This window comes from Arachis ipaensis, chromosome B10, assembly GCF_000816755.2.
Source record: "Arachis ipaensis cultivar K30076 chromosome B10, Araip1.1, whole genome shotgun sequence".
In the NCBI taxonomy this organism is placed as follows: Eukaryota; Viridiplantae; Streptophyta; class Magnoliopsida; order Fabales; family Fabaceae; genus Arachis; species Arachis ipaensis.
In genome coordinates, this window is record NC_029794.2 from 58115971 (window position 1) to 58137819 (window position 21849).

At 37.5% G+C, this 21849-nt stretch overlaps 1 protein-coding gene and 1 non-coding gene across 3 annotated transcripts; both read left to right on the forward strand.

Moving 5' to 3' along the window:
• On the forward strand, positions 5020-21342 carry LOC107623004 (methylcrotonoyl-CoA carboxylase beta chain, mitochondrial). 2 transcript variants are annotated; one of them, XM_016325108.2, is made up of 10 exons: positions 5020-5051; positions 16340-16661; positions 17549-17983; positions 18069-18159; positions 18273-18514; positions 18797-18961; positions 19671-19745; positions 19986-20117; positions 20313-20369; positions 21034-21342. In XM_016325108.2, coding segments are annotated over exons 1-10 (1725 nt in total). In that variant the 5' UTR covers positions 5020-5049; the 3' UTR covers positions 21238-21342. The 2 variants fall into 2 exon arrangements, with proteins under 2 accessions (XP_016180594.2, XP_020970574.1); XM_021114915.1 differs by lacking the exon at positions 5020-5051 and having other exon boundaries at positions 16525-16661; positions 17556-17983.
• TRNAR-UCU lies at positions 21512-21584 on the forward strand. Its single transcript has one exon. It is a non-coding gene; the product is annotated as a tRNA-Arg (tRNA).

Below are 21849 nucleotides of genomic sequence, written 5' to 3' on the forward strand. Positions count from 1 at the left end.
TTCTTTTAGTATTACTTCTATTTATTTATTCCAACATTTGAATTGATTATTATTATAAATTGATCTAAGAATTATTCCATGCTACAGATTTCTAATTGAATTAATGATAATTTGAGGTATTTTCAGTTTATGATTGTTCTCTTGATTTGAGTTGCCATTGCTTCCCATCTAAGGACACTTTTATTATTTCAGCAATTTACTTTTTCCTCTTTTGGTTTTGGTTAAGAATTCAGTAACTCAACAGTTATTAAACTCAACATAATTGATAATCGTTATCTTGCTAATTAAGTTGAACTTAAACAATCCCAACCTTTTCTTAGGAAATAATTAGGATTCAAAGGTCAATTTAATTAGTCCCTTAACTTTCCTTTGCTCCGGTAAAGGTTGACCAAGTGGAATTAAGATACAACTTTCATTATTGTTGAGAAGGGTAACTAAGTTGGATTTCTAATTTCCCTTATCTTGCCAAAAGTTGTTTTACAGTTATTATTTATTTTTACTTCCCATTTAATTCACTCGTCATTTAAATTACTTGCTTCTCACCTTCTAAACCCCGATTACAACCTTTATAGCCAATAATAAGAACACACTTCCTCGCAGTTCCTTGAGAAGACGACCCGAGGTATGAATACTCGGTTAACAATTTTTAAAGGGGTTTGTTACTTGTGACAACCAACACGTTTGTAAGAAAGGTTGATTGCTTGGTTTAGTAACTATACTCACAACGAGAGTTTTTATAACCTCTAAACCATCAATCTTCTGCTCTTTCAAGCAGCAATTATTAAAAAGGAAGAAGTGGTTGCAAACTTAAGGGATGCTGTACCTCCATTGGAAAGTCCAGTCACAGAGCCTCCTTCCACGGTGTTTGATGTTGATATTGATGTTGAGGAGGGTGTACAACCTCCAAAGCATATCATAGTTGAAGACTTGGAAGAGGTTAATCAAGAGATAGAGATTCAAGAAGAAGAAGCACAACCTCCTATGCCTTTGGTAAGTAGTGCAGAAGAGACTGAATTGGAAGAAATCTACCAAGATGAAGAGGTTGAAATTAAAGAAGTTTGCAAAACTTGCTTTAACTTACTTGAAGGCTCTCTGCGCTTAGTTTGGGATCCCGGAGGCCATTGGAATTACAAACATTGGTGGAGATTCCTGGATGAATACAAGCATAAGCCACCATAACAGGAAGCTCATCAAATGTCCAACTTAAGGACTTTAACTAAAAGTGCTAGGTGGGAGACAACCCACCATGGTATGATCGTTCTTTTTTCATTTTTATTTAGTTTTATTTGTTTTCAAGTTTTATTTTATTTTATTGTATTGAACCTGGAGTTTTGCCTAACATTCATATTAGCATTGCATACTGCATACTGCATTATAAAAAAAAAAAAAGAGAAGCACGCACGCGACGCGGCAGCATCGCTGACGCGTCCGCATCATGTGGGAAAAATGGCTCCCACGCGACCGCGTCACCCACGCGGCCGCGTGACCTGGAAATCGACGTAAGAAAGGGTGCACGACCGAAAGTTGTGCGAGAGTGGTGTTGGACTGGTGCTGATCGCACAAGCCTTACCACGCGGACGCATGGCTCACGCGTCCGCGTCATATCCCCATAATGGCCACTTACGCGATCGCGTCGACCACGCGACCGCGTCACCCTGAATTTTGGCAAAACTAAGTTTTGAATAGAGAGTTGTGCGAGCGCGAGGCTGCACTCGCGCCAATCGCACAAATCAGGCCACGCGTCCGCGTGCCCCACGCGTCCGTGTCGCCTGACCTTATTGCACACTACGCGACCGCGTCACCCACGCGACCGCGTCGCCAGCGTCACACAACCTATCCAGATTAGTGCCAATTATCTTATCTTTTCTTCTCTAATCCTAATTTCTTCTATCTTTTCTTCTTTCTTCCTTCCTTTCCACTTCCTTTTTCTTCATCATCCCTCTTCACTTCCATTCTATTTCATTTAATTTATTTGCATACTTTCATTTATTGCATTACTTTCATTGGTGTTAGTAATTTATTTGGGTAATTATTTTTTTATATATTTTTGTGGATTATTCAAGATTTGTTTGACAATTATATATTACTTTTTAAAGGGTTGCTTGCATGTTCAATTTAATACTTTCAATAGCTTATTTACCATGCATGCTATGTGTTTGTGAAAAAGCTCATATGGCATTATGCATTTTTCTAGATTATTCCATTCTACTATTCTGATGCCTGTTTTTCACAAATTTCCTTTTTATATTTTATTAATTTAATATAATTGTTCTTACAAACAGGTTGTTAGTATGAAAGACTTGGTAATTTAAATTGGACTTAAATGCTTGATCTATGCTACTCATGCCTTTGCCTGCATGCCAATAAATACCTTGCATTTAATTGTCTTCATATGCACTGCTATATTCCTGTTTATGATTTTTCACATGTAGTCATGACCATGTGTCAACATCATTTATCTTTTAATGTGCATTAATTACCACCTCTCCTATTCTCTTCCTTGCTCTATCCCTTTGAATTTAAGTTACTTTCTTCTTCCCTTTTCAGGATGGCCACCAAGAAAGGTAAAGAGAAAGCTACTCCCAAACCACCGGCAAGGAAAGGAACAAAAAGAGCCCCAATTGAGGAACTACAACCCCCGTCCACTTGCACATTTTATCATGCACCAAGGACGGTGCAATCTTTAAGTGTGGGGAGGTCGATACCGATCTCCATGGGTTAGTTACCTTCTTTTCAACACCAATAATCTTATTTTCTTTATTTGTTCATTGTTACATTTGCATATTTGATTGCATGTTTATTTGATTTTGTGCATTTAGTTACTACTTGGTTAAAGTAACTCTATTTTTTGAAAAATTTTACTAATTTAAATTGGAAAAAAAATTTTATGTTAAAACTTGTTTGGAAGTTGTATTTGGAACATGAATTATAGCTAAAGAACACACAACCTGTGAGATTTGAGCTTATTTATATGGTTACATTATTTAACCATAAATATTTTATTCTTGCTTTCTTGTGTGTTTACTTTGTTTCAGTCTATATGTTCATTATTTAGTGTATTTACATGCTTGTATATGATTGAGGCCATTATTTGTTATTAGCTCACTTTTCCCAAATAAGCCTACCTTTTACATCACCCTTGTTAGCCACGTTGAACTTTTTAACCCCCTTCTATTTCATAACCACATTACTAGCCTTAAGCAGAAAAACAAAATAAAAATCCCAAGTTGAATCCTTGGTTAGCTTAAGATAGATATTGTGTATAATTTAAGTGTGGGGAATTTCATGGGAACATGGGATGATATGAAAAAGTAGGGAATTAAATTTAATAAGTAATTTGAAAATTTGGGAAGCATGCTCATTAGCCTAGGGCTACAGAAATAAGTAATTAATGCAGAAATCCATTTCCGGGCCCAGTTGGTGTGTGCTTGGGCTGAGCATTGAAGCTTTCACATGTAGAGACTTTTCTTGGAGTTAAACGCCAGCTTTTGTGCCAGTTTGGGCGTTTAACTCCAGCTTTTATGCCAGTTTTGGCGTTTTGACGCCAGAATTTCTATGCTGATTTAGAACGCCGGTTTGTGCCATCAAATCTCGGGCAAAGTATGGACTATTATATATTGCTGGAAAGCCCAGGATGTCTACTTTCCAACGCAATTAAGAGCGTGCCAATTGAGCTTCTGTAGCTCCAGAAATTTCACTTCGAGTGCAGGGAAGTCAGAATCCAACAGCATCTGCAGTCTTTTTTCAGCCTCTGAATCAGATTTTTGCTCAAGTCCCTCAATTTCAGCCAGAAAATACCTGAAATCACAGAAAAACACACAAAATTATAGTAAAGTCCAGAAATGTGATTTTTGAATAAAAACTAATAAGAACATAATAAAAACTAACTAAAATATACTAAAAACTACCTAAAAATAGTGCCAAAAAGCGTATAAATTATCTGCTCATCACAACACAAAACTTAAATTGTTGCTTGTCCCCAAGCAACTAAAAATCAAATAGGATAAAATGAAGAGAATATACAATAAATTCCAAAAATATATATGAAGATCAGTCTTAATTAGATGAGCGGGGCTATTAGCTTTTTGCTTCTGAACAGTTTTGGCATCTCACTTTATCCTTTGAAGTTCAGAATGATTGGCATCTATAAGAACTCAGAATTCAGATAGTGTTATTGATTCTCCTAGTTCAGTATGTTAATTCTTGAACACAGCTACTTTATGAGTCTTGGACGTGACCCTAAGCATTTTGTTTTCCAGTATTACCACCGGATACATAAATGCCACAGACACATAACTGGGTGAACCTTTTCAGATTGTGACTCAGCTTTGCTAGAGTCTCCAATTAGAGGTGTCTAGAGCTCTTAAGCACACTCTTTTTGCTTTGGACCACGACTTTAACCGCTTAGTCTCAAGTTTTTACTTGACACCTTTACGCCACAAGCACATAGTTAGGGACAGCTTGGTTTAGCCGCTTAGGCCAAGATTTTATTCCTTTAGGCCATCCTATCCACTGATGCTTAAAGCCTTGGATCCTTTTTTATTTTACCCTTGCCTTTTGATTTAAAGAGCTATTGGCTTTTTCTGCTTGCTTTTTTTCTTTTTCTTTCTTTCTTTTATTTTTTTGCCATTTTTTTCTTTTTTTTCTGCAAGCTTTTCACTACTTTTTCTTGCTTCAAGAATCAATTTTATGATTTTTCAGATTATCAATAACATTTCTCCTTTTTCATTATTCTTTCAAGAGCCAACAATTTTAACATTCATAAGCAACAAATTCAAAAATATGCACTGTTCAAGCATTCATTCAGAAAACAAAAAGTATTGTCACCACATCAAAATAATTAAACTAGTTTCACGGATGAATTCGAAATCATGTACTTCTTGTTCTTTTGTGATTAAAACATTTTTCTTTTAAGAAAGGTGATGGGTTCATAAGACATTCATAGCTTTAAGGCATAGACACTAAGACACTAATGATCATGTAATAAGACACAAACATAAATAAAACATCAAGCATAGTAAACAAAAACAGAAAAATAAGAACAAGAAAATTAAAGAACGGGTCCACCTTAGTGATGGCGGCTTGTTCTTCCTCTTGAAGATCTTATGGAGTGTTTGAGCTCCTCAATGTCTCTTCCTTGCCTTTGTTGCTCCTCCCTCATGACTCTTTGGTCTTTTCTAATTTCATGAAGGAGGATGGAATGCTCTTGGTGCTCCACCCTTAGTTGTCCCATATTAGAACTTAATTCTCCTAGGGATGTGTTGATCTGCTCCCAATAGTTTTGTGGAGGAAAATGCATCCCTTGAGGCATCTCAGGGATTTCATGATGAGGAATTTCCTCATGCTCTTATCCATGAGTGGGATCTCTTGTTTGCTCCATCTTTTTCTTAGTGATGGGCTTGTCCTCATCAATGAGGATGTCTTCCTCTATGTCAATTCCAGCTGAATTGCAGAGGTGACAAATGAGATGAGGGAAGGCTAACCTTGCCAAAGTAGAGGACTTGTCCGCCACCTTGTAGAGTTCTAGGGATATAACCTCATGAACTTCTACTTCCTCTCCAATCATGATGCTATGGATCATGATAGCCCGGTCTATAGTAACTTCAGACCGGTTGCTAGTGGGAATGATTAAGCGTTGGATGAACTCCAACCATCCCCTAGCCACGGGCTTGAGGTCATGCCTTCTTAGTTGAACCGGCTTCCCTCTTAAATTTCTCTTCCATTGAGCACCCTCTTCACAAATGTCTATGAGGACTTGGTTCAACATTTGATCAAAGTTGACCCTTCTAGTGTAGGGGTGTGCATCTCCTTGCATCATGGGAAAGTTGAATGCCAACCTTATATTTTTTGGACTGAAATCTAAGTATTTTCCCCGAACCATTGTGAGCCAATTCTTAGGGTCCGGGTTCACACTTTGATCATGGTTCTTGGTGATCCATGCATTGGCATAGAACTCTTGAACCATTAAGATCCCGACTTGTTGGATGGAGTTGGTGAGAATTTCCCAACCTCTTCTACGAATCTCATGTCGGATCTTTGGATATTCACCCTTTTTGAGCTTGAAAGGGATCTCGGGGATCACCTTCTTCTTGGCCACAACTTCATAGAAGTGGTCTTGATGCACCCTTGAGATGAATCTCTCCATCTCCCATGACTCAGAGGTGGAAGCTTTTGCCTTCCCTTTCCTCTTTCTAGAGGTTTTTCCGGCCTTTGGTGCCATACATGGTTATGGAAAAACATAAAGCAATGCTTTTACCACACCAAACTTAGAAGGTTTGTTCGTCCTCGAGCAAAAGATAAAAGAAGAGAGTAGAGGAAGAAAAATAGAGGAGATGGAGGGGGGTAGTATTTCGGCCAAGGGGGAGAAGGAGTGTTTATGTTGTATGAAAATGAAGGAGTGAAGATGGGTTTATATAGGAGTAGAGAGAGGGGTAGGGTTCGGCCATGTATGGGTGGGTTTGGGAAGGAAAGTGGTTTGAATTTGAATGGTGAGGTAGGTGGGGTTTTATGATGGATGGATATGGATTGGGGAAGATATTATGGAGAAGAGGGTAGGATTTGATAGGTGAGGGGTATTTGGGGAAGAGGTATTGAGGTGATTGGTGAAGGGTATTTGGGGAAGGGTGTTATGGGAAGGTGTGAAGAAGAGAGAGAGATGAGGTAGGTGGAAATCCTGTGGGGTCCACAGATCCTGAGGTGTCAAGGATTTCTCATCCCTGTACCATATTGGCGTGTAAACGCCCCTTCCTGTGCCAATTCTGGCGTTAAACGCCAGGTTGCTGCCCATTTCTGGTGTTTAACGCTAGCTTTTCTCCCCTTTCTGGCATTTAACGTCAGCTTTGTGCCCTTTTCTGGCGTTAAACGCCCAGAATGGTGCCAGACTAGGTGTTTAACGCCCATTCTGCTACCCTTACTGGCGTTTAAACGCTAGTAAGCTTCTCCTCCAGGGTGTGCTATTTTTAATACTATTTTACATTCTGTTTTTGCTTTTTTAGTTGTTTTTGTGACTTCACATGATCATCAACCTACAGAAAACATAAAATAACAATGGAAAATAAATAGATATAATAAAATTGGATTGCCTCCCAACAAGCGCTTCTTTAATGTCAATAGCTTGACAGTGGGCTCTCATGGAGCCTCACAGATATTCAGAACATGATGATGGCCTCCCAACACTAAACTTAAAGTTTGAATGTGGGGGCTCTATTTGACTTTGCATTGAGAGAAGCTTTTCATGCTTCCTCTCCATGGTTATAGAGGGATATCCTTGAGCTTTAAACACAAGGGAGTCTTCATTCACTTGAAGGACCAATTCTCCTCTGTCAACATCAATCACAACTTTTGCTGTGGCTAGGAAGGGTCTGCCAAGGATGATGGATTCATCCATACACTTCCCAGTGTCTAGGATTATAAAATCAGCAGGGATGTAGTGGCCTTCAACTTTTACCAAGACATCCTCTACAAGTCCATAAGCTTGTTTCCTTGAATTGTCTGCCATCTCTAGTGAGATTCTTGCAGCTTGTACCTCAAGGATCCCTAGCTTCTCCATCACAGAGAGTGGCATGAGGTTTATACTTGACCCTAGGTCACACAGAGCTTTCTCAAAGGTCATGGTGCCTATGGTACAAGGTATTGAGAACTTTCCAGGATCCTGTCTCTTCTGAGGTAATCTCTGCCTAGTCAAGTCATCTAGTTCTTTGGTGAGCAAGGGGGTTCATCCTCCCAAGTCTCATTACCAAATAACTTGGCATTTAGCTTCATGATTACTCCAAGGGTACTTAGTAACTTGCTCTTCAGTAACATCTTTATCCTCTTCAAAGGAAGAATACTCATCAGAGCTCATGAATGGCAGAAGTAAATTCAATAAAATCTCTATGGTCTCAGTGTGAGCCTCAGATTCTCATGGTTCCTCATTAGGGAACTCCTTGGAGGTCAGTGGACGTCCATTGAGGTCTTCCTCAGTGGAAATCACTGCCTTTCCCTCCTCTATGCATTCGGCCATGTGGGACGTTTTTATGGCCTTGGCATCATCAATGGCGCCAACAACTTAGTACGCACAATTGTAATCTCAACTCTTTATCACAACTCCGCACAACTAACCAGCAAGTGCACTGGGTCGTCCAAGTAATAAACCTTACGTGAGTAAGGGTCGATCCCATGGAGATTGTCGGCTTGAAGCAAGCTATGGTCATCTTGTAAATCTCAGTCAGGCAGATTCAAATGGTTATAGAGAATTGATAATTAAAATATAAATAAAATATAAAATAAAGATAGAGATACTTATGTAATTCATTGGTGAAAATTTCAGATAAGCGTATGAAGATGCTATATTCCTTCTGAACCTCTGCTTTCCTATTGTCTTCATCCAATCATTCATACTCCTTTCCATGGCAAGCTATATGTTGGGTTTCACCGTTGTCAATGGCTACCTTCCGTCCTCTCAGTAAAAATGGTCCAAATGCGCTGTCACCGCACGACTAATCATCTGTCGGTTCTCGATCATGTTGGAATAGATCCATTGATCCTTTTGCGTCTGTCACTACGCCCAACACTCGCAAGTTTGAAGCTCGTCACAGTCATCCCTTCCCAGATCCTACTCGGAATACCACAGACAAGGTTTATACTTTCCGGATCTCAGGAATGGCCGCCAATAATTCTAGCCTATACCACGAAGGTTATAATCTTAGATTAGAAACCCAAGAGATATTCATTCAAGCTTGTTTGCATGTAGAACGGAAATGGTTGTCAGGCACGCATTCATAAGTGAGAATGGTGATGAGTGTCACATAATCATCACATTCATCATGTTCTTGAGTGCGAATGGATATCTTGGAGAAGAAATAGACTTGAGTTGAATAGAAAAACAATAGTACTTTGCATTAATTCATGAGGAACAGCAGAGCTCCACACCTTAATCTATGGTGTGTAGAAACTCCACCGTTGAAAATACAAAAGTGATAATGGTGATCATTGGCTTCGGCCCCAGAGAGGGAACCAGAAGAACCAAGATTGATAGTCTGAAAATACAATAGCAAAAGGTCCTATTTATAGAAAACTAGTAGCCTAGGGCTACAGAAATAAGTAATTAATGCAGAAATCCATTTCCGGGCCCAGTTGGTGTGTGCTTGGGCTGAGCATTGAAGCTTTCACATGTAGAGACTTTTCTTGGAGTTAAACGCCAGCTTTTGTGCCAGTTTGGGCGTTTAACTCCAGCTTTTATGCCAGTTCGTGCGTTTTGACGCCAGAATTTCTATGCTGACTTAGAACGCCAGTTTGTGCCATCAAATCTCGGGCAAAGTATGGACTATTATATATTGATGGAAAGCCCAGGATGTCTACTTTCCAACGCAATTGAGAGAGTGCCAATTTGGCTTCTGTAGCTCCAGAAATTCCACTTCGAGTGCAGGAAAGTCAGAATCCAACAACATCTGTAGTCCTTTTTCAGCCTCTGAATCAAATTTTTGCTCAAGTACCTCAATTTCAGCCAGAAAATACCTGAAATCACAGAAAAATATACAAAATCATAGTAAAGTCCAGAAATATGATTTTTGAATAAAAACTAATAAAAACATAATAAAAACTAACTAAAATATACTAAAAACTACCTAAAAACAGTGCCAAAAAGCGTATAAATTATCTGCTCATCAAGTGCTCGGTCATGTAAGGCAACGTAGCGCTCAATGCCTTGTCCCCTTCAATTTTTGTCTCATGTCGAGCCTTGTTTATAGCGCTCAGTTAAAAGAAACAACACAGCGCCCCTTTGCCTTTGAGGGAGGCTCCAATTCGAGCCCTAGTGGATGCATTTTGTGGCCAATTGCCTTGGCCCAAGTAGAGTGGTACTAGCGCTCAGTTAAATCATTTCACGCAGTGCCCTTGCTTTCCTTTTGTAGCACTTCTTCCTTGCTAGTATGTGCCTGGTTCGAACCTTGCTGGCTTCCTTGCTTGTGTAGCGCCTTACTTTTCTTCTTGGATGAAGCACGAAAAAGTTAACAAAGTTAACTTAGCGCTACATATTTGAGCGCTGATGCCTTGTGTTGTACCCTTCCTTTGATGAGTGCTCCGTTCAGAAAATTAACGTAGCACTATGCTTGAGTGCTTTGCTTCCTTGTTTTTTTCTTTTTTTGCTTTTCTTTGTGCCAAGCTCGAAAAAGGTAAATGTTTCAACGTAGCGCTCTTGTCAATAATGAGCGCTCCGTTACATTTATGAACGCTAGGCTTTCATTCATCAATGAAATGCTCTAATGGATAGTAAATATTTCATGCATGCATGCTTTCATTTAATGCCTTGGCAAAGTATTGAAATAATATTACTTGCATGCATTCTTTCATTAACTTACCGAAGCATTAATTCATTGCATGAATTTACTTGGCATTGGCGTTGATTTAAATGATTCATGCATACAAGCCTTATTAATTCCTAATGCCAATTACGTAGATTCATTCTTAATTGGCATTATCAATTTAAATGCATGCATGCTTCCATTATTACTTCATACATGCATAAGGCATTAATGCATGATAGTAAGGCCAAGGCTCCATGGTCATGGGCTACGCTTTTAAAAGCATGGCCTAAGATTCCAAAATGTGCTCAAACTTCAAAGTGTACTCCAAAATTCCTCTTTTTTTCTTTTTAGCTTATTTTTTGCTATTTTGCTTCTTTTTCCACTTATTTCCTACAAAATTTATAAAACCAAAAGATCAAGGAAATATACCATCTAAGCACAAAAGCTTTCAATATCTAAGCACAAATCATCAATTTCTTGTATGAAAAAGCATAGAAAAACATGACATGATGACATGTCATCAAGGTTTATCGACTTTTGCTCTTTTCTTTTGCTGTGAGAGACCGGGCTAAATAGTGGTTAGATAATCAGTGCAAGGAGAGCATAGCCACATGGGAGGATCCGGTCACTAAGTTTTTAAACAAGTTCTTCCCACTTCAGAGGTTAACTAAGCTTAGAACTGATTTAGACCTTCAGACAGCATGAAGGAAAGTCCCTCTATGAAGCTCGGGAGAGGTATAAGGAGATGTTTAGAAAGTTCCCTCTGAATATGTTTGTAGACTGGGTCCATCTTCACATATTTTATGATGGGATCACCCCTGCCTCACGGGTTTTATTGGATAACTCGGTTGGAGGATCTTTGTATATGAAGAAGACTACTGATGAGGCACTAGTTGATTGAGATGGTGGCCAACAATCAATACTTCTACTCTTCTGAAAGATCAATGAGGAAAGGAGTTATGGAATTAGATGCTTTGGACACTCTCTTGGCTCAGAATAAAGTCTTGTCCCAGCAATCAAATGCAATTACTCAATACATAGGAGGAATGCAAGTGTCAGCAGTGAGTTCTCAAGAAAATTCCTATAGTGTGAGTAATGGATTATCTCAAGGTGAAGGCATGGAGTATGGATATTCTTCCACTGAGCAAGTATATTTCATAAATAAATCTCAAAATGATCCATTTTCTAAAACCTATAACTCCAGATGGAGAAACCACCCAAATTTTAGGTGGAGAAACCAAAATTCGATACCCAACAATTTTAACCATAACCATCAACAAAATCACTTCACTTCCTAACATAATACCTTCAACCCCCATCAATAAAACAACCACCCTCAAAGCAATTTTCACCAACAACAACAACCATCCCTCACCCAACCATCTCAAGACTCCCAAAGGCTTACTAATCTTAAATTTGCAGTAGAAAAATTCTCCCAGACCTCACACTCCACTCAATAAGACAGTCAGAGGCTTTCTAATCTTGAAATACCCTGGGAAAAGCTTATACAAAACACTACCTTTTTCATAAAAAACCAAGAAGTTTCAATGAGAAATTTGGAGATACAAATGGGCCAACTTGCTTAACGAATGGAGAAATACACGAATGGTCTCAACAATGGAACTTTCGAGTCAGATTGGTTCTATTGCTTCTTGATTTTTTCTGTTCAGCCTATTAATTTTTTTGTTGTTGATTATTGTTCTATATCTTTAGTTCTTGATTGATGATTATTAATTGATTATTTTTTTGTTGATTATTGTTTAGACCTGTTGATTATTAATTGATTATTTTCTATTTTTGCTATTTATTATGATTCTATGTTTATGATTTTATTTTTTTATTATGTTTTTATAATTCTGTGAATTGTGTTCTATATCTCTAGCGTATGTTGGATTTTAACTTAAATCAATATAAATTAGTTTTATTATTTGGTATTAATTGTTTGTGTTATAACTCAGTTTTTTATTTCAAGTTCTTTATTTGCTGAACAATGTTTTGTTGTCTTGTCAGAGAACATTAAGATGTGGCTGCTTTGCTGAAAAAATTAATCAAAACAACTTTTTTCTTTTTGTTCTGTTGAACTTCTCATGCTTTTTAATTGTTGTATTATAATTTCTTTTATTATTGAACTTCTCATGCTTCTCATGCTTTGCTAGCACATAATGTTTTTTTTTTTAATTGAGAAATAAAAAAAATTGAACCAAACCAATTTTAGTTGGTTTGGTTTGATTCAATTGGTCTCGGTAAAAAAATCAAACTAAACTGAACCGTAGAATTAATATAACATTAGATCATATGATATTTTTTTAAATAACCAAATCAAACCGCACCACCACGAATACCCCCAAAACATGTATATTTCGTTAGATGATATTGATGATGATTTTCATCAAAGTGGATGGTAGTAGTGGTGGTGGTGGTAGTGTAACACCCCAATTACTCTAAGCCTTATCTCTAGCCGTAAGGCAAAGGTTAATCAAAGGTTACGACAATTCTAAGGCTTATACATATTTATATAGAAGAAAATAATATATTCTAGAAGCCTGATGAAGGATTAAACTCAAAAACAGGATTTCAAAAGCACGAAACGTTCACACGAAACTAACGCATAAGATACAAGGTATAGATGCAAAATAATGGAATATATAGATATAATAGTATAATAATCATAGGGGACTAGTCGCAGCTTGCAGAGTTTAAGCCGACTAGTATATACAGACATACAGAATTTTGGAGTTAAAAACAGCTTATACAACTATTCTCTCAAATAAGCCTCTAAGGCCATAAAGATAAATATACAAAAGATATCAGAGTAACTATAACAAAGAAAAACAGAAATAAACCAAGGAGGAACCATACTCCGCTCTGTCACCATATCCGCAATCTCACCGAGGTGGACTACGACCTACATCTAAAAAACAACAACAAAGTATGGAATGAGAACTGGAGGTTCTCAGTATGGTAACAGTGACCAATATGTAAGATGTAAGGCTCCGGGACACCGAAGGCATTCTTAAATCTTCACACCAAATCGATATTCAAACATAACATAAATAAATAAATAAAGAACTTAAACCATAAACCGGGTTATCTAAACTTAGGGGAAGTCTAACTAATACTAATCACACCGCTGTATCCCACAGCCCTCGCCAACCTACCCTCCGTGCGATCTCATCGCCACCGCCTACCTACGTCCTCAGCACCAGACAAACACAGATAATGCAAGCAAGTAAAACACAGATAATATTCATATATATCAAGTAATTCAGGAAGTAAATAGGCATATTATACAATTAGGCAAACTCAAGTAATCAAAGCAAACAAGCACATAAGAAATGCATATGATGAATGTCTATCCTATTGGCTCGTGATATCACTTGTCGGTCCATAAATGCCAACCCGACATATCCTTTCGGATGTAGCTTTTCTGCCACGCCTACGGATATAGTGCCGGGCACACTCTAATGACCCACAGATATAGTGTCGGGCACACTCTATTCACCCACGGATATAGTGTCGGGCACACTCGCATGCGTAACCCAAGGATATAGTGCCTGTCACACTCTTGCAGCAGAAAAGGTCATTAATCATAATTGATTCTTAGGGATATAGTACCCTGCACACTATCATGCTTAACCCAAGGATATAGTGACTGGCACACTTTCCACATTCAACAAGATCCTCATTCCTCTTTAAGTTCTCATCGTACTTAACTCAAGGATATAGTGACTGGCACACTTCCCTTCAATATCCATCAAGCTCATAATAACCATCATCAATTCTTAATCCATTCCGAACTCATTAGTTCCTCATTTTCTCAATTCCAGTACCATTCTTCTTTCTCACTCTACTAAACCCATCCTTAGTACACTAGAAATCTACACCTCCATTTGCTAACTTTTCAAAATGACATCAACTAGATCTCTAAAGTTCTTTCCCAAGTTCCCATACCCAAAATAAGCCAGAGAGTCTTAAAATGGTGTCACAGAAGCTTGCAATCTTATTGGGAAGGTGAAATAGTTGAAAGTAAAGTTTAAGTTTGAGAAACAGGGCGTGTGCGTATGTATAGAGGTGTGCGTATGCACAGGGGTGTGCGTACGCACAGGTGTCAAAATTCATACTGTCTGTTCACTCGCACATCCTGTGCTAGCGCCCCCAACAGACGATCCTTCCCAACTTGTGCGTGCGCACAAGGCTGTGCGTACGCACAGGTTGTAAAACTTCATTAGTGTGTGCGTGCGCACATACCAGAAATCACAAAATTTTGCAACTCTCCAGAAATTTAGATTTTGACACCAAACTTTGAATGATCATAACTTCCTCTACAAAAATCCATTTTCCTCAACCTTTATATCGTTTTAAAGCCCTTGAAATCATCTTCAATTTAAAACCAATTTCAATCGATTTCGAAAACTGAGGCCCAAGTTATGATCCATTGAAGTTCACTAAAAATCAAGTTTTACACAAAATCTCAAAACCTCAATTTTTAACCAAAACTCAATCCAAAACTAATTCAATCACATTTCATCCATACCAAAATAACCCAAAATTCATACTAACACTTCTTCAACCCTTTTCTCAATCTCACAAACCTCTAAACCATTCAACAACTCTAAATCCAACCAAACTCACATATCTCAATTTCCATGGACCTCATTAACCTCAATATTACCACTCACCATTCCCATCAATCATCAACACTCAGACTCATTATTCACAATTCTCACCAATCCATTCAATTCATCAAATCTCTTCACTCATTTACTTTCAACATGAACCACAATAACCAACAATAAAAAAAATCATCATCAACATCCATCTTTGAACCTCAACACCTGTCAACATAACTCATCAATAATCATCATCTAACAATATATATATATATATATATATCATCATCATCATCATCATCATCATCATCATCATCATCATCGTCATCATGATCACATTCAAACTCATTCAACCTACATCCAAACCATCATCCAGTATCCAGAAACATTACATATTACATAAAGGAAACCGAAATCATACTTTGACCGATTCCCAATATGCTCAAACACCAAACTTGATTCCAATCAAGCTTCCACCAAGCTCCAAACCATCAAAGCCAAACCAAAAGCCACCACCAACTCCAAAAACAAGCTTCATACATACAACATAACCATACATCAACAACTAAAGCTCATACTATACCAAACCACAAGGATAAAGAGGTTCTTTACCTTATCCAATGAGATTAGGGGTAAAATCCATCAATTACCCGCTACTAGAGATCACATAAACAAGCAAAACCACAAAAATCTACTCAAAACCATAACCTCAAAAATGCAAGAATCTAGAGCACGAAACTGGGACTTGAGCTTTGAGTTCTTACCAAGTTTGCTTAGATAGAAATGTAGAGCTCGACGAGAGCTTCGCGTGGCCGCAAACGGCTCGTCAATCAGAGCTTCGTAGCTCAAGTTATGGCTCCCGAAAGGTGGAGGTGAATAGTACTCTCCTTCTTCCTCTCTTCTCACCGCCCCTCTCTCTTTCATTTCTGAAAAATGAGGCCAAATGCCTCTTAGTTAGGACATTTATATGTTGGATTTGGGCCCACTTGGACCCGGTCCAATTTGGTCCATTTGGCCTATTTTGGGTCAAAACCTTTAAGATTAGTGTCTGGTTTTCAATTCTAAATTATTTTTGTCTTTTCAAAACAATAAATCAATTTTTCAAAATCTTATTTTTCTCAAAACACAGTACCGGACAGGCTTGAATCGGTTCGACCATTTCGGTTGCCGGTTCTCGATCTTTCGCAGAAAATACATTTTTCTGACTTATAAATAGTAGTACATTTTATATTGCATCACTTGATTTTTTTTGGTCCAAATAGTACAAAAAAACCGCAATTATCTTAACTAAGCAAATCTACAGCAAGTTTTGGCAAATTTTAATGATTGATGATAAATTTTGATATTGATATTTTATATTTAGCCCCTAAAAATTAAAAAAACTGAAGAAACTGCAAAGAAAAAAAAAAAAAAAAAAAAAAGAAAGAACACACAACAACAGCACAAGAAGAAGAAGAAGATGATGATGATGATTGGTTCAGTTGGAAGAAGAAAAGCAAGTTGGATTTGCTCCAACTTGTTCGGAACAAGAAGGGCCTTCAGCTTCGGCGTTCTTCCCGATGCCGTTGATCGCAACTCCGATGTCTTCGCCGCTAACTCAACCGCCATGCAAGACTTGATCTCCGAGCTCCAATCTCACGTCCAAAGGGTAGTTGCCGGTGGAGGACCAGAAGCTGTGAAGAGGAACAGGAGCAGGAACAAGCTTCTCCCCAGAGAGAGAATCGATCGCGTCCTTGATCCTGGTTCTTCATTCCTTGAGCTCTCACAGGTTGGTTTTACTGCATTTGCTTCGTTTCTTCATTTGGGTTTATGTAAAGTTTCTTACTTAGATTGCATATGCCCTGATTCTGAGGGTCAAATTTTGTAGGAAGAAAACAGTCCCTTTATTTATATAGCATGTGTCAATTTTGATTTTTTTTTCTTATGGTATTTCTCAACCCGGCTTACCAACTACTAATCCGTCGCAGATCTGAATTGTAATTGGGAGTTTTGACTCTGGCCAATGGGTTGTCGCATGCACAAAGGGGTATCTGAACCCGTGACACTTGTTTAAATGGATTAGTGAGCTAATCACTATATTAACCTAACTTGGTTAGTTTTGAAGATATGGGCACAATAGCCTTTATGTATTTGTGTTTGGTAACTCTTGGCACTCGACGCCTTCAACTAACTTTTGGATTTGAGTTAGGCACTTAGGCACTCAATTCTGTTATGGTATTGGAATCCATCATTGTCTTTGTTACTTGGGTATGAGGTAGGTGTATTAGAAGTCACAAATTGCTTATGAACTTGTTTTTGGGGTTGAGTTAGCCTCGTTCAAATGAACATAAACATGAAAATGATAAAATCTAGTTTGTTGCCTTAGGGAATGTCTGGGTTTTGAATGGAGAGCAAGGGAGGGATGAAAAGGAAGGGCTTGAAGAGTAAACTTAAGTTCATTTTACTCTTAAGACCCCTCTGATGTATCCCCTGCCTTCTGAGATTCCAACTCGCAAACACACCCATAGTAGTTTGCTTCTGCATAACTTGGGGAAGTAAAACAGTTTCAGTTAAATTGTTAAGGCTTGAAAATGAGAAATGAGTTGTGTTTGATTTGATTTGAAACTGCCTCGTGATGAATATTCCTAGGGATCTTATGGATTTTAAGTGATAAAGCTTGCAGGACATGACTTGTATGGAGAACCCTTGCCTTCTGCTGGGATTGTTACTGGGATAGGTCCGGTTCATGGGCGACTTTGTATGTTTGTGGCCAATGACCCAACTGTTAAGGGAGGGACCTATTATCCTATCACTGTCAAGAAACATCTCAGGGCGCAGGAGATTGCTGCACAATGCAAATTGCCCTGCATATACCTTGTTGATAGTGGAGGAGCTTTCCTTCCGAAGCAGGCTGATGTCTTTCCGGACAAAGAAAACTTCGGTAGAATATTTTATAATCAAGCTGTTATGTCTTCAGAAGGCATTCCGCAAATTGCACTGGTCTTAGGCTCTTGCACTGCTGGTGGTGCCTATATACCTGCCATGGCCGATGAAAGTGTGATGGTCAAGGGCAATGGCACCATCTTTTTAGCAGGGCCTCCTCTTGTAAAGGTCAGTTCTAGGCACTCTAATGTTCTAAAATTCTTGTGTGATAACTACTGCTATTACTTTTCTTAAAAACTAAATGACTTTATAGGCTGCAACTGGAGAGGAAGTCTCTGCCGAGGATTTGGGTGGTGCTGCCATGCACTGCAAGACATCAGGTGTTTCAGACTATTTTGCTCAAGGTATTTACTATGTTGACTTTCTCTCCCATGCATTTAACTGTATGAAAAAGAAGATATTAACTAAAATTAGCTTAGTTATTATTGGTGACATTTTGTCTGTTTAATTCTAATAGATGAACTGCATGGACTTGCTCTTGGGAGGAATATTATAAAGAATCTGCATATGGCTGGTAAAGATGTTTTGCAAAATGGATTGAAAAACATAAACTATGAATATAAAGAGCCGTTATATGATGCCAATGAACTTCGTTCTATTGCTCCCACTGATCTTAAGCAACAGTTTGATATCCGATCGGTTATTGCTCACATTGTTGATGGAAGTGAATTTGATGAATTCAAGAAATTGTATGGCAGTGTGAGGGCATATTCACTTGACTTGCTTGATGTTTGATCATTAGCATTATCGGTCATGCAGTAGGATCCTTTCTCTTTCTTCAGTTACAGTACTCTAGATGAGTTGTGAAACATTTATTGGTTGTTTGCTTGCACAATAAATGTTTGGAGCCACTAAGTATAAGCAGCAACGAATAGATGTTTGATAACTTATGAAGGTACTGGTTATGTAGATGAAAACTTGGATAATATAGTAACTCCCTTGTTTGTATAATACACACATCCTTATTCAAAATCTGTGCAGACTCTTGTAACAGGTTTTGCTCGGATTTTTAGACAACCTGTTGGAATTATTGGAAACAATGGGATTTTATTCAATGAATCTGCTCTGAAAGGGGCCCATTTCATTGAAATATGCACTCAACGTAATATTCCCTTGGTCTTCCTTCAAAACATTACTGGATTCATGGTATGCATTTGGGTTTCTTCAATGACACTGATTTTGATACTATGTTGTTAACTTTTGAGTGGATAGTACCCCTTGCAAAACTTCGCTCGACTTATGCTGTGAATTATCTCATTATTTACTAGTGTTTATTAATTGAGAGAACAGCAATAATTTATATTCTACATTTTTCATGAATAAATCTGTTCCATGATCAATTTGTGATTAGGCATTCAAGTTAGGCTGGTTTAAGAATTATCAGTTGCAAATCAATAGAAGAGTAATCAAGTGTAGGCTGGGGTTAGATAAGTAACACTGTAATGACAGTAAGATTAAAGTCAATGCTCATAAGAGAGCTTAAGTATTGATTCTTCATCTTATCTTTTGTCTGTGATGTTGCATATTCCTTTCTGATAGTAAACCATCTATTTCTTAAACAACTTTCTGCATGGATATCGTGCATATTGAATTTTGGAACTATTCTTTAGTCAACAGTTTATGCTTTAACTATTCCTCAATTTGCAAATACTTCATGTCATCTATCTTTATGTCTTCATCACATAGTCATGCTTTCTTGGAAATGCTTGAGTAAATGAAAGACAATGTTTACTATTAGTTCGATTCCTTTTTTAACTAGTTAAGAATACAAACCTAAATTTCCAGAATTATGATGTCGCAACCCACTTCAAAGTAAAAATGAAGAATGAAATTTTGATACTTGCATACTTGGTAGGTTGGGTCAAGATCCGAGGCAGGTGGCATAGCAAAGTCCGGTGCAAAAATGGTGATGGCTGTTTCTTGTGCAAAGGTATGTGGTTTTGAGGTTCTTCCTACTTATAACATATTCTGCACTTGTTAGCTATCTAATCAAAAGTTTTCAAAGCCAGCCAAAAATTAAGAGCCTTGGAATGTGCTTCTGTTGCGTCAATGTTAACTCTGCTAATGAAAAGATGGTTCTGATCATTTTCATAAAAGTAGATCTGAAAGCATGAAAGGGACCTTTCAATTGTAAATTTCCATTTTTCTTGTTTTCAATCAATGGCTGCAGGTACCTAAAATAACTATAATCATTGGTGGAAGCTTTGGTGCTGGGAATTATGCAATGTGTGGCCGTGCCTATAATCCCAATTTCATGTTCCTTTGGCCAAATGCCAGGATATCTGTGATGGGTGGTGCTCAGGTAGTACATGTTATTTATTAGTTGTGATTCTTTATAGAAATTTTCTGCAGCAAATGATCCATAACATGACTCTGCTGAGATTCTAATTAGCATGTTTTATATCTCATCAATTGATCTATAAGATTTGATTATCAATTGATATTCATCTATTTTGTGGGGTCTTACATATATCCCTGGGAAATCTGTGATTATCAGGCTGCTGGTGTGCTGGCGCAAATAGAGAAAGCCAATAAGAAAAAACAAGGAATTCAGGTAAAATATAATTGCGCAATAGATGATTAATTTTAATGTAGTTAAATGAAATTACATTCACCTCCTATGATACTTGGTGAAATTCACATAGCCTCCTCTGTATTTCTAAAAAGTTTAATTATTCTGATAGTCCTTATAGTTTCGTTAAATTTTATTTAGGTCCTTACAGTTTAAAAGTTTGTAATTGAATCATTATATTAGATAAAAATTTGTAATTAGATCCTTTTTAGTTATTTTCTTTCACAAAAAAAAAAAAAAAAAAAAAAAAAAGAAAAGAAAATACAGTAACCTAAATATATTTACTTTTAGAATATTCTATAAGTCATCCTACGCAAACATAAAAATGAATATTTTCTAAAAGAAGTGTATTTTTTGACAAAATATAGTTAAAAAGGAACCAATTGAAAGTTTTAATCTAGTATAGATACTCAATTACAAACTTTTAAACTATAAGGATCCAATTAAAAATTTGATGAAATTATAAAGTCCAATAGTGAAATTATAAAGCCCAATAGAGTAATTAAATCTTTCTAAAAACACACATTGACCACTTAGAGAGGGGATGCTATGAATTCCACAAGGGGAAGCTAGTGTAGTCTGCCACTGCCCTCTTTTTTATGTCTTCGCTTTCTTTGAATGATTCACATAAAACTTGTAATGGCAGTGGAACAAGGAAGAGGAGGAAAAGTTTAAAGCAAAGGTTGTGGAGGCTTATGAGAGAGAAGGGTGTCCTTATTACTCAACAGCTAGGCTTTGGGATGATGGAATCATTGATCCAGCTGATACAAGGAAAGTAATTGGTCTATGCATCTCAGCGTCACTCAACCGTGCCACTCAAGATACCAAATATGGTGTATTTAGAATGTGATTATTCGAAAAATATAAGTTGCTGCAGGTGCAGCCTTGACAATGATGTATCACTCTTCTACAACAATAAATTTAAGTGGAAATGAAAAGTAAATTTCTTTTCTCAGTGTGAGCCATTTATCATGTAACTATATATAATGGAAAACTGTTCATGCACGTCGCGTTGGATTTACGCCAACATATTAATGTGCAAAACACGATGGACTCGGTATAATAAATAGCTCAGAAATTATGGATTTTAAATACGTTTAGTATGAATTTGACATCATCAAACGGCGCTCGTGGCCTAATGGATAAGGCGCCTGACTTCTAATCAGGCGATTGTGGGTTCGAGTCCCACCGGGCGTGCTTCTCTTTGCTATTTTGTTTTTGAATTTATTCATTTTCTTTTTAATTTATTAAAATTTTCTAACACCAAAAAAATGGCTAATAAGGAATTTAAGATATTCAAGTTTTTGGCAAGAAGAAAACAGAAAAACATAATGAAAAGGATAATTATATTTTTGTCAAATATTGACATTTAGGGTGTTTTGCAGCTTTGTAGGTGAGCTCAACATGCAGAGGGCGTGTTAGTACAGCACCATCAGAATGAACCATAATTCGTCGCAGACCT

Coding starts and splice junctions, on each gene's coding strand:
- LOC107623004 (XM_016325108.2), top strand. Junction 18,160..18,272: donor TTCAGACTATTTTGCTCAAG/GTATTTACTATG, acceptor TAATTCTAATAG/ATGAACTGCATGGACTTGCT. Junction 19,746..19,985: donor TGGCTGTTTCTTGTGCAAAG/GTATGTGGTTTT, acceptor CAATGGCTGCAG/GTACCTAAAATAACTATAAT.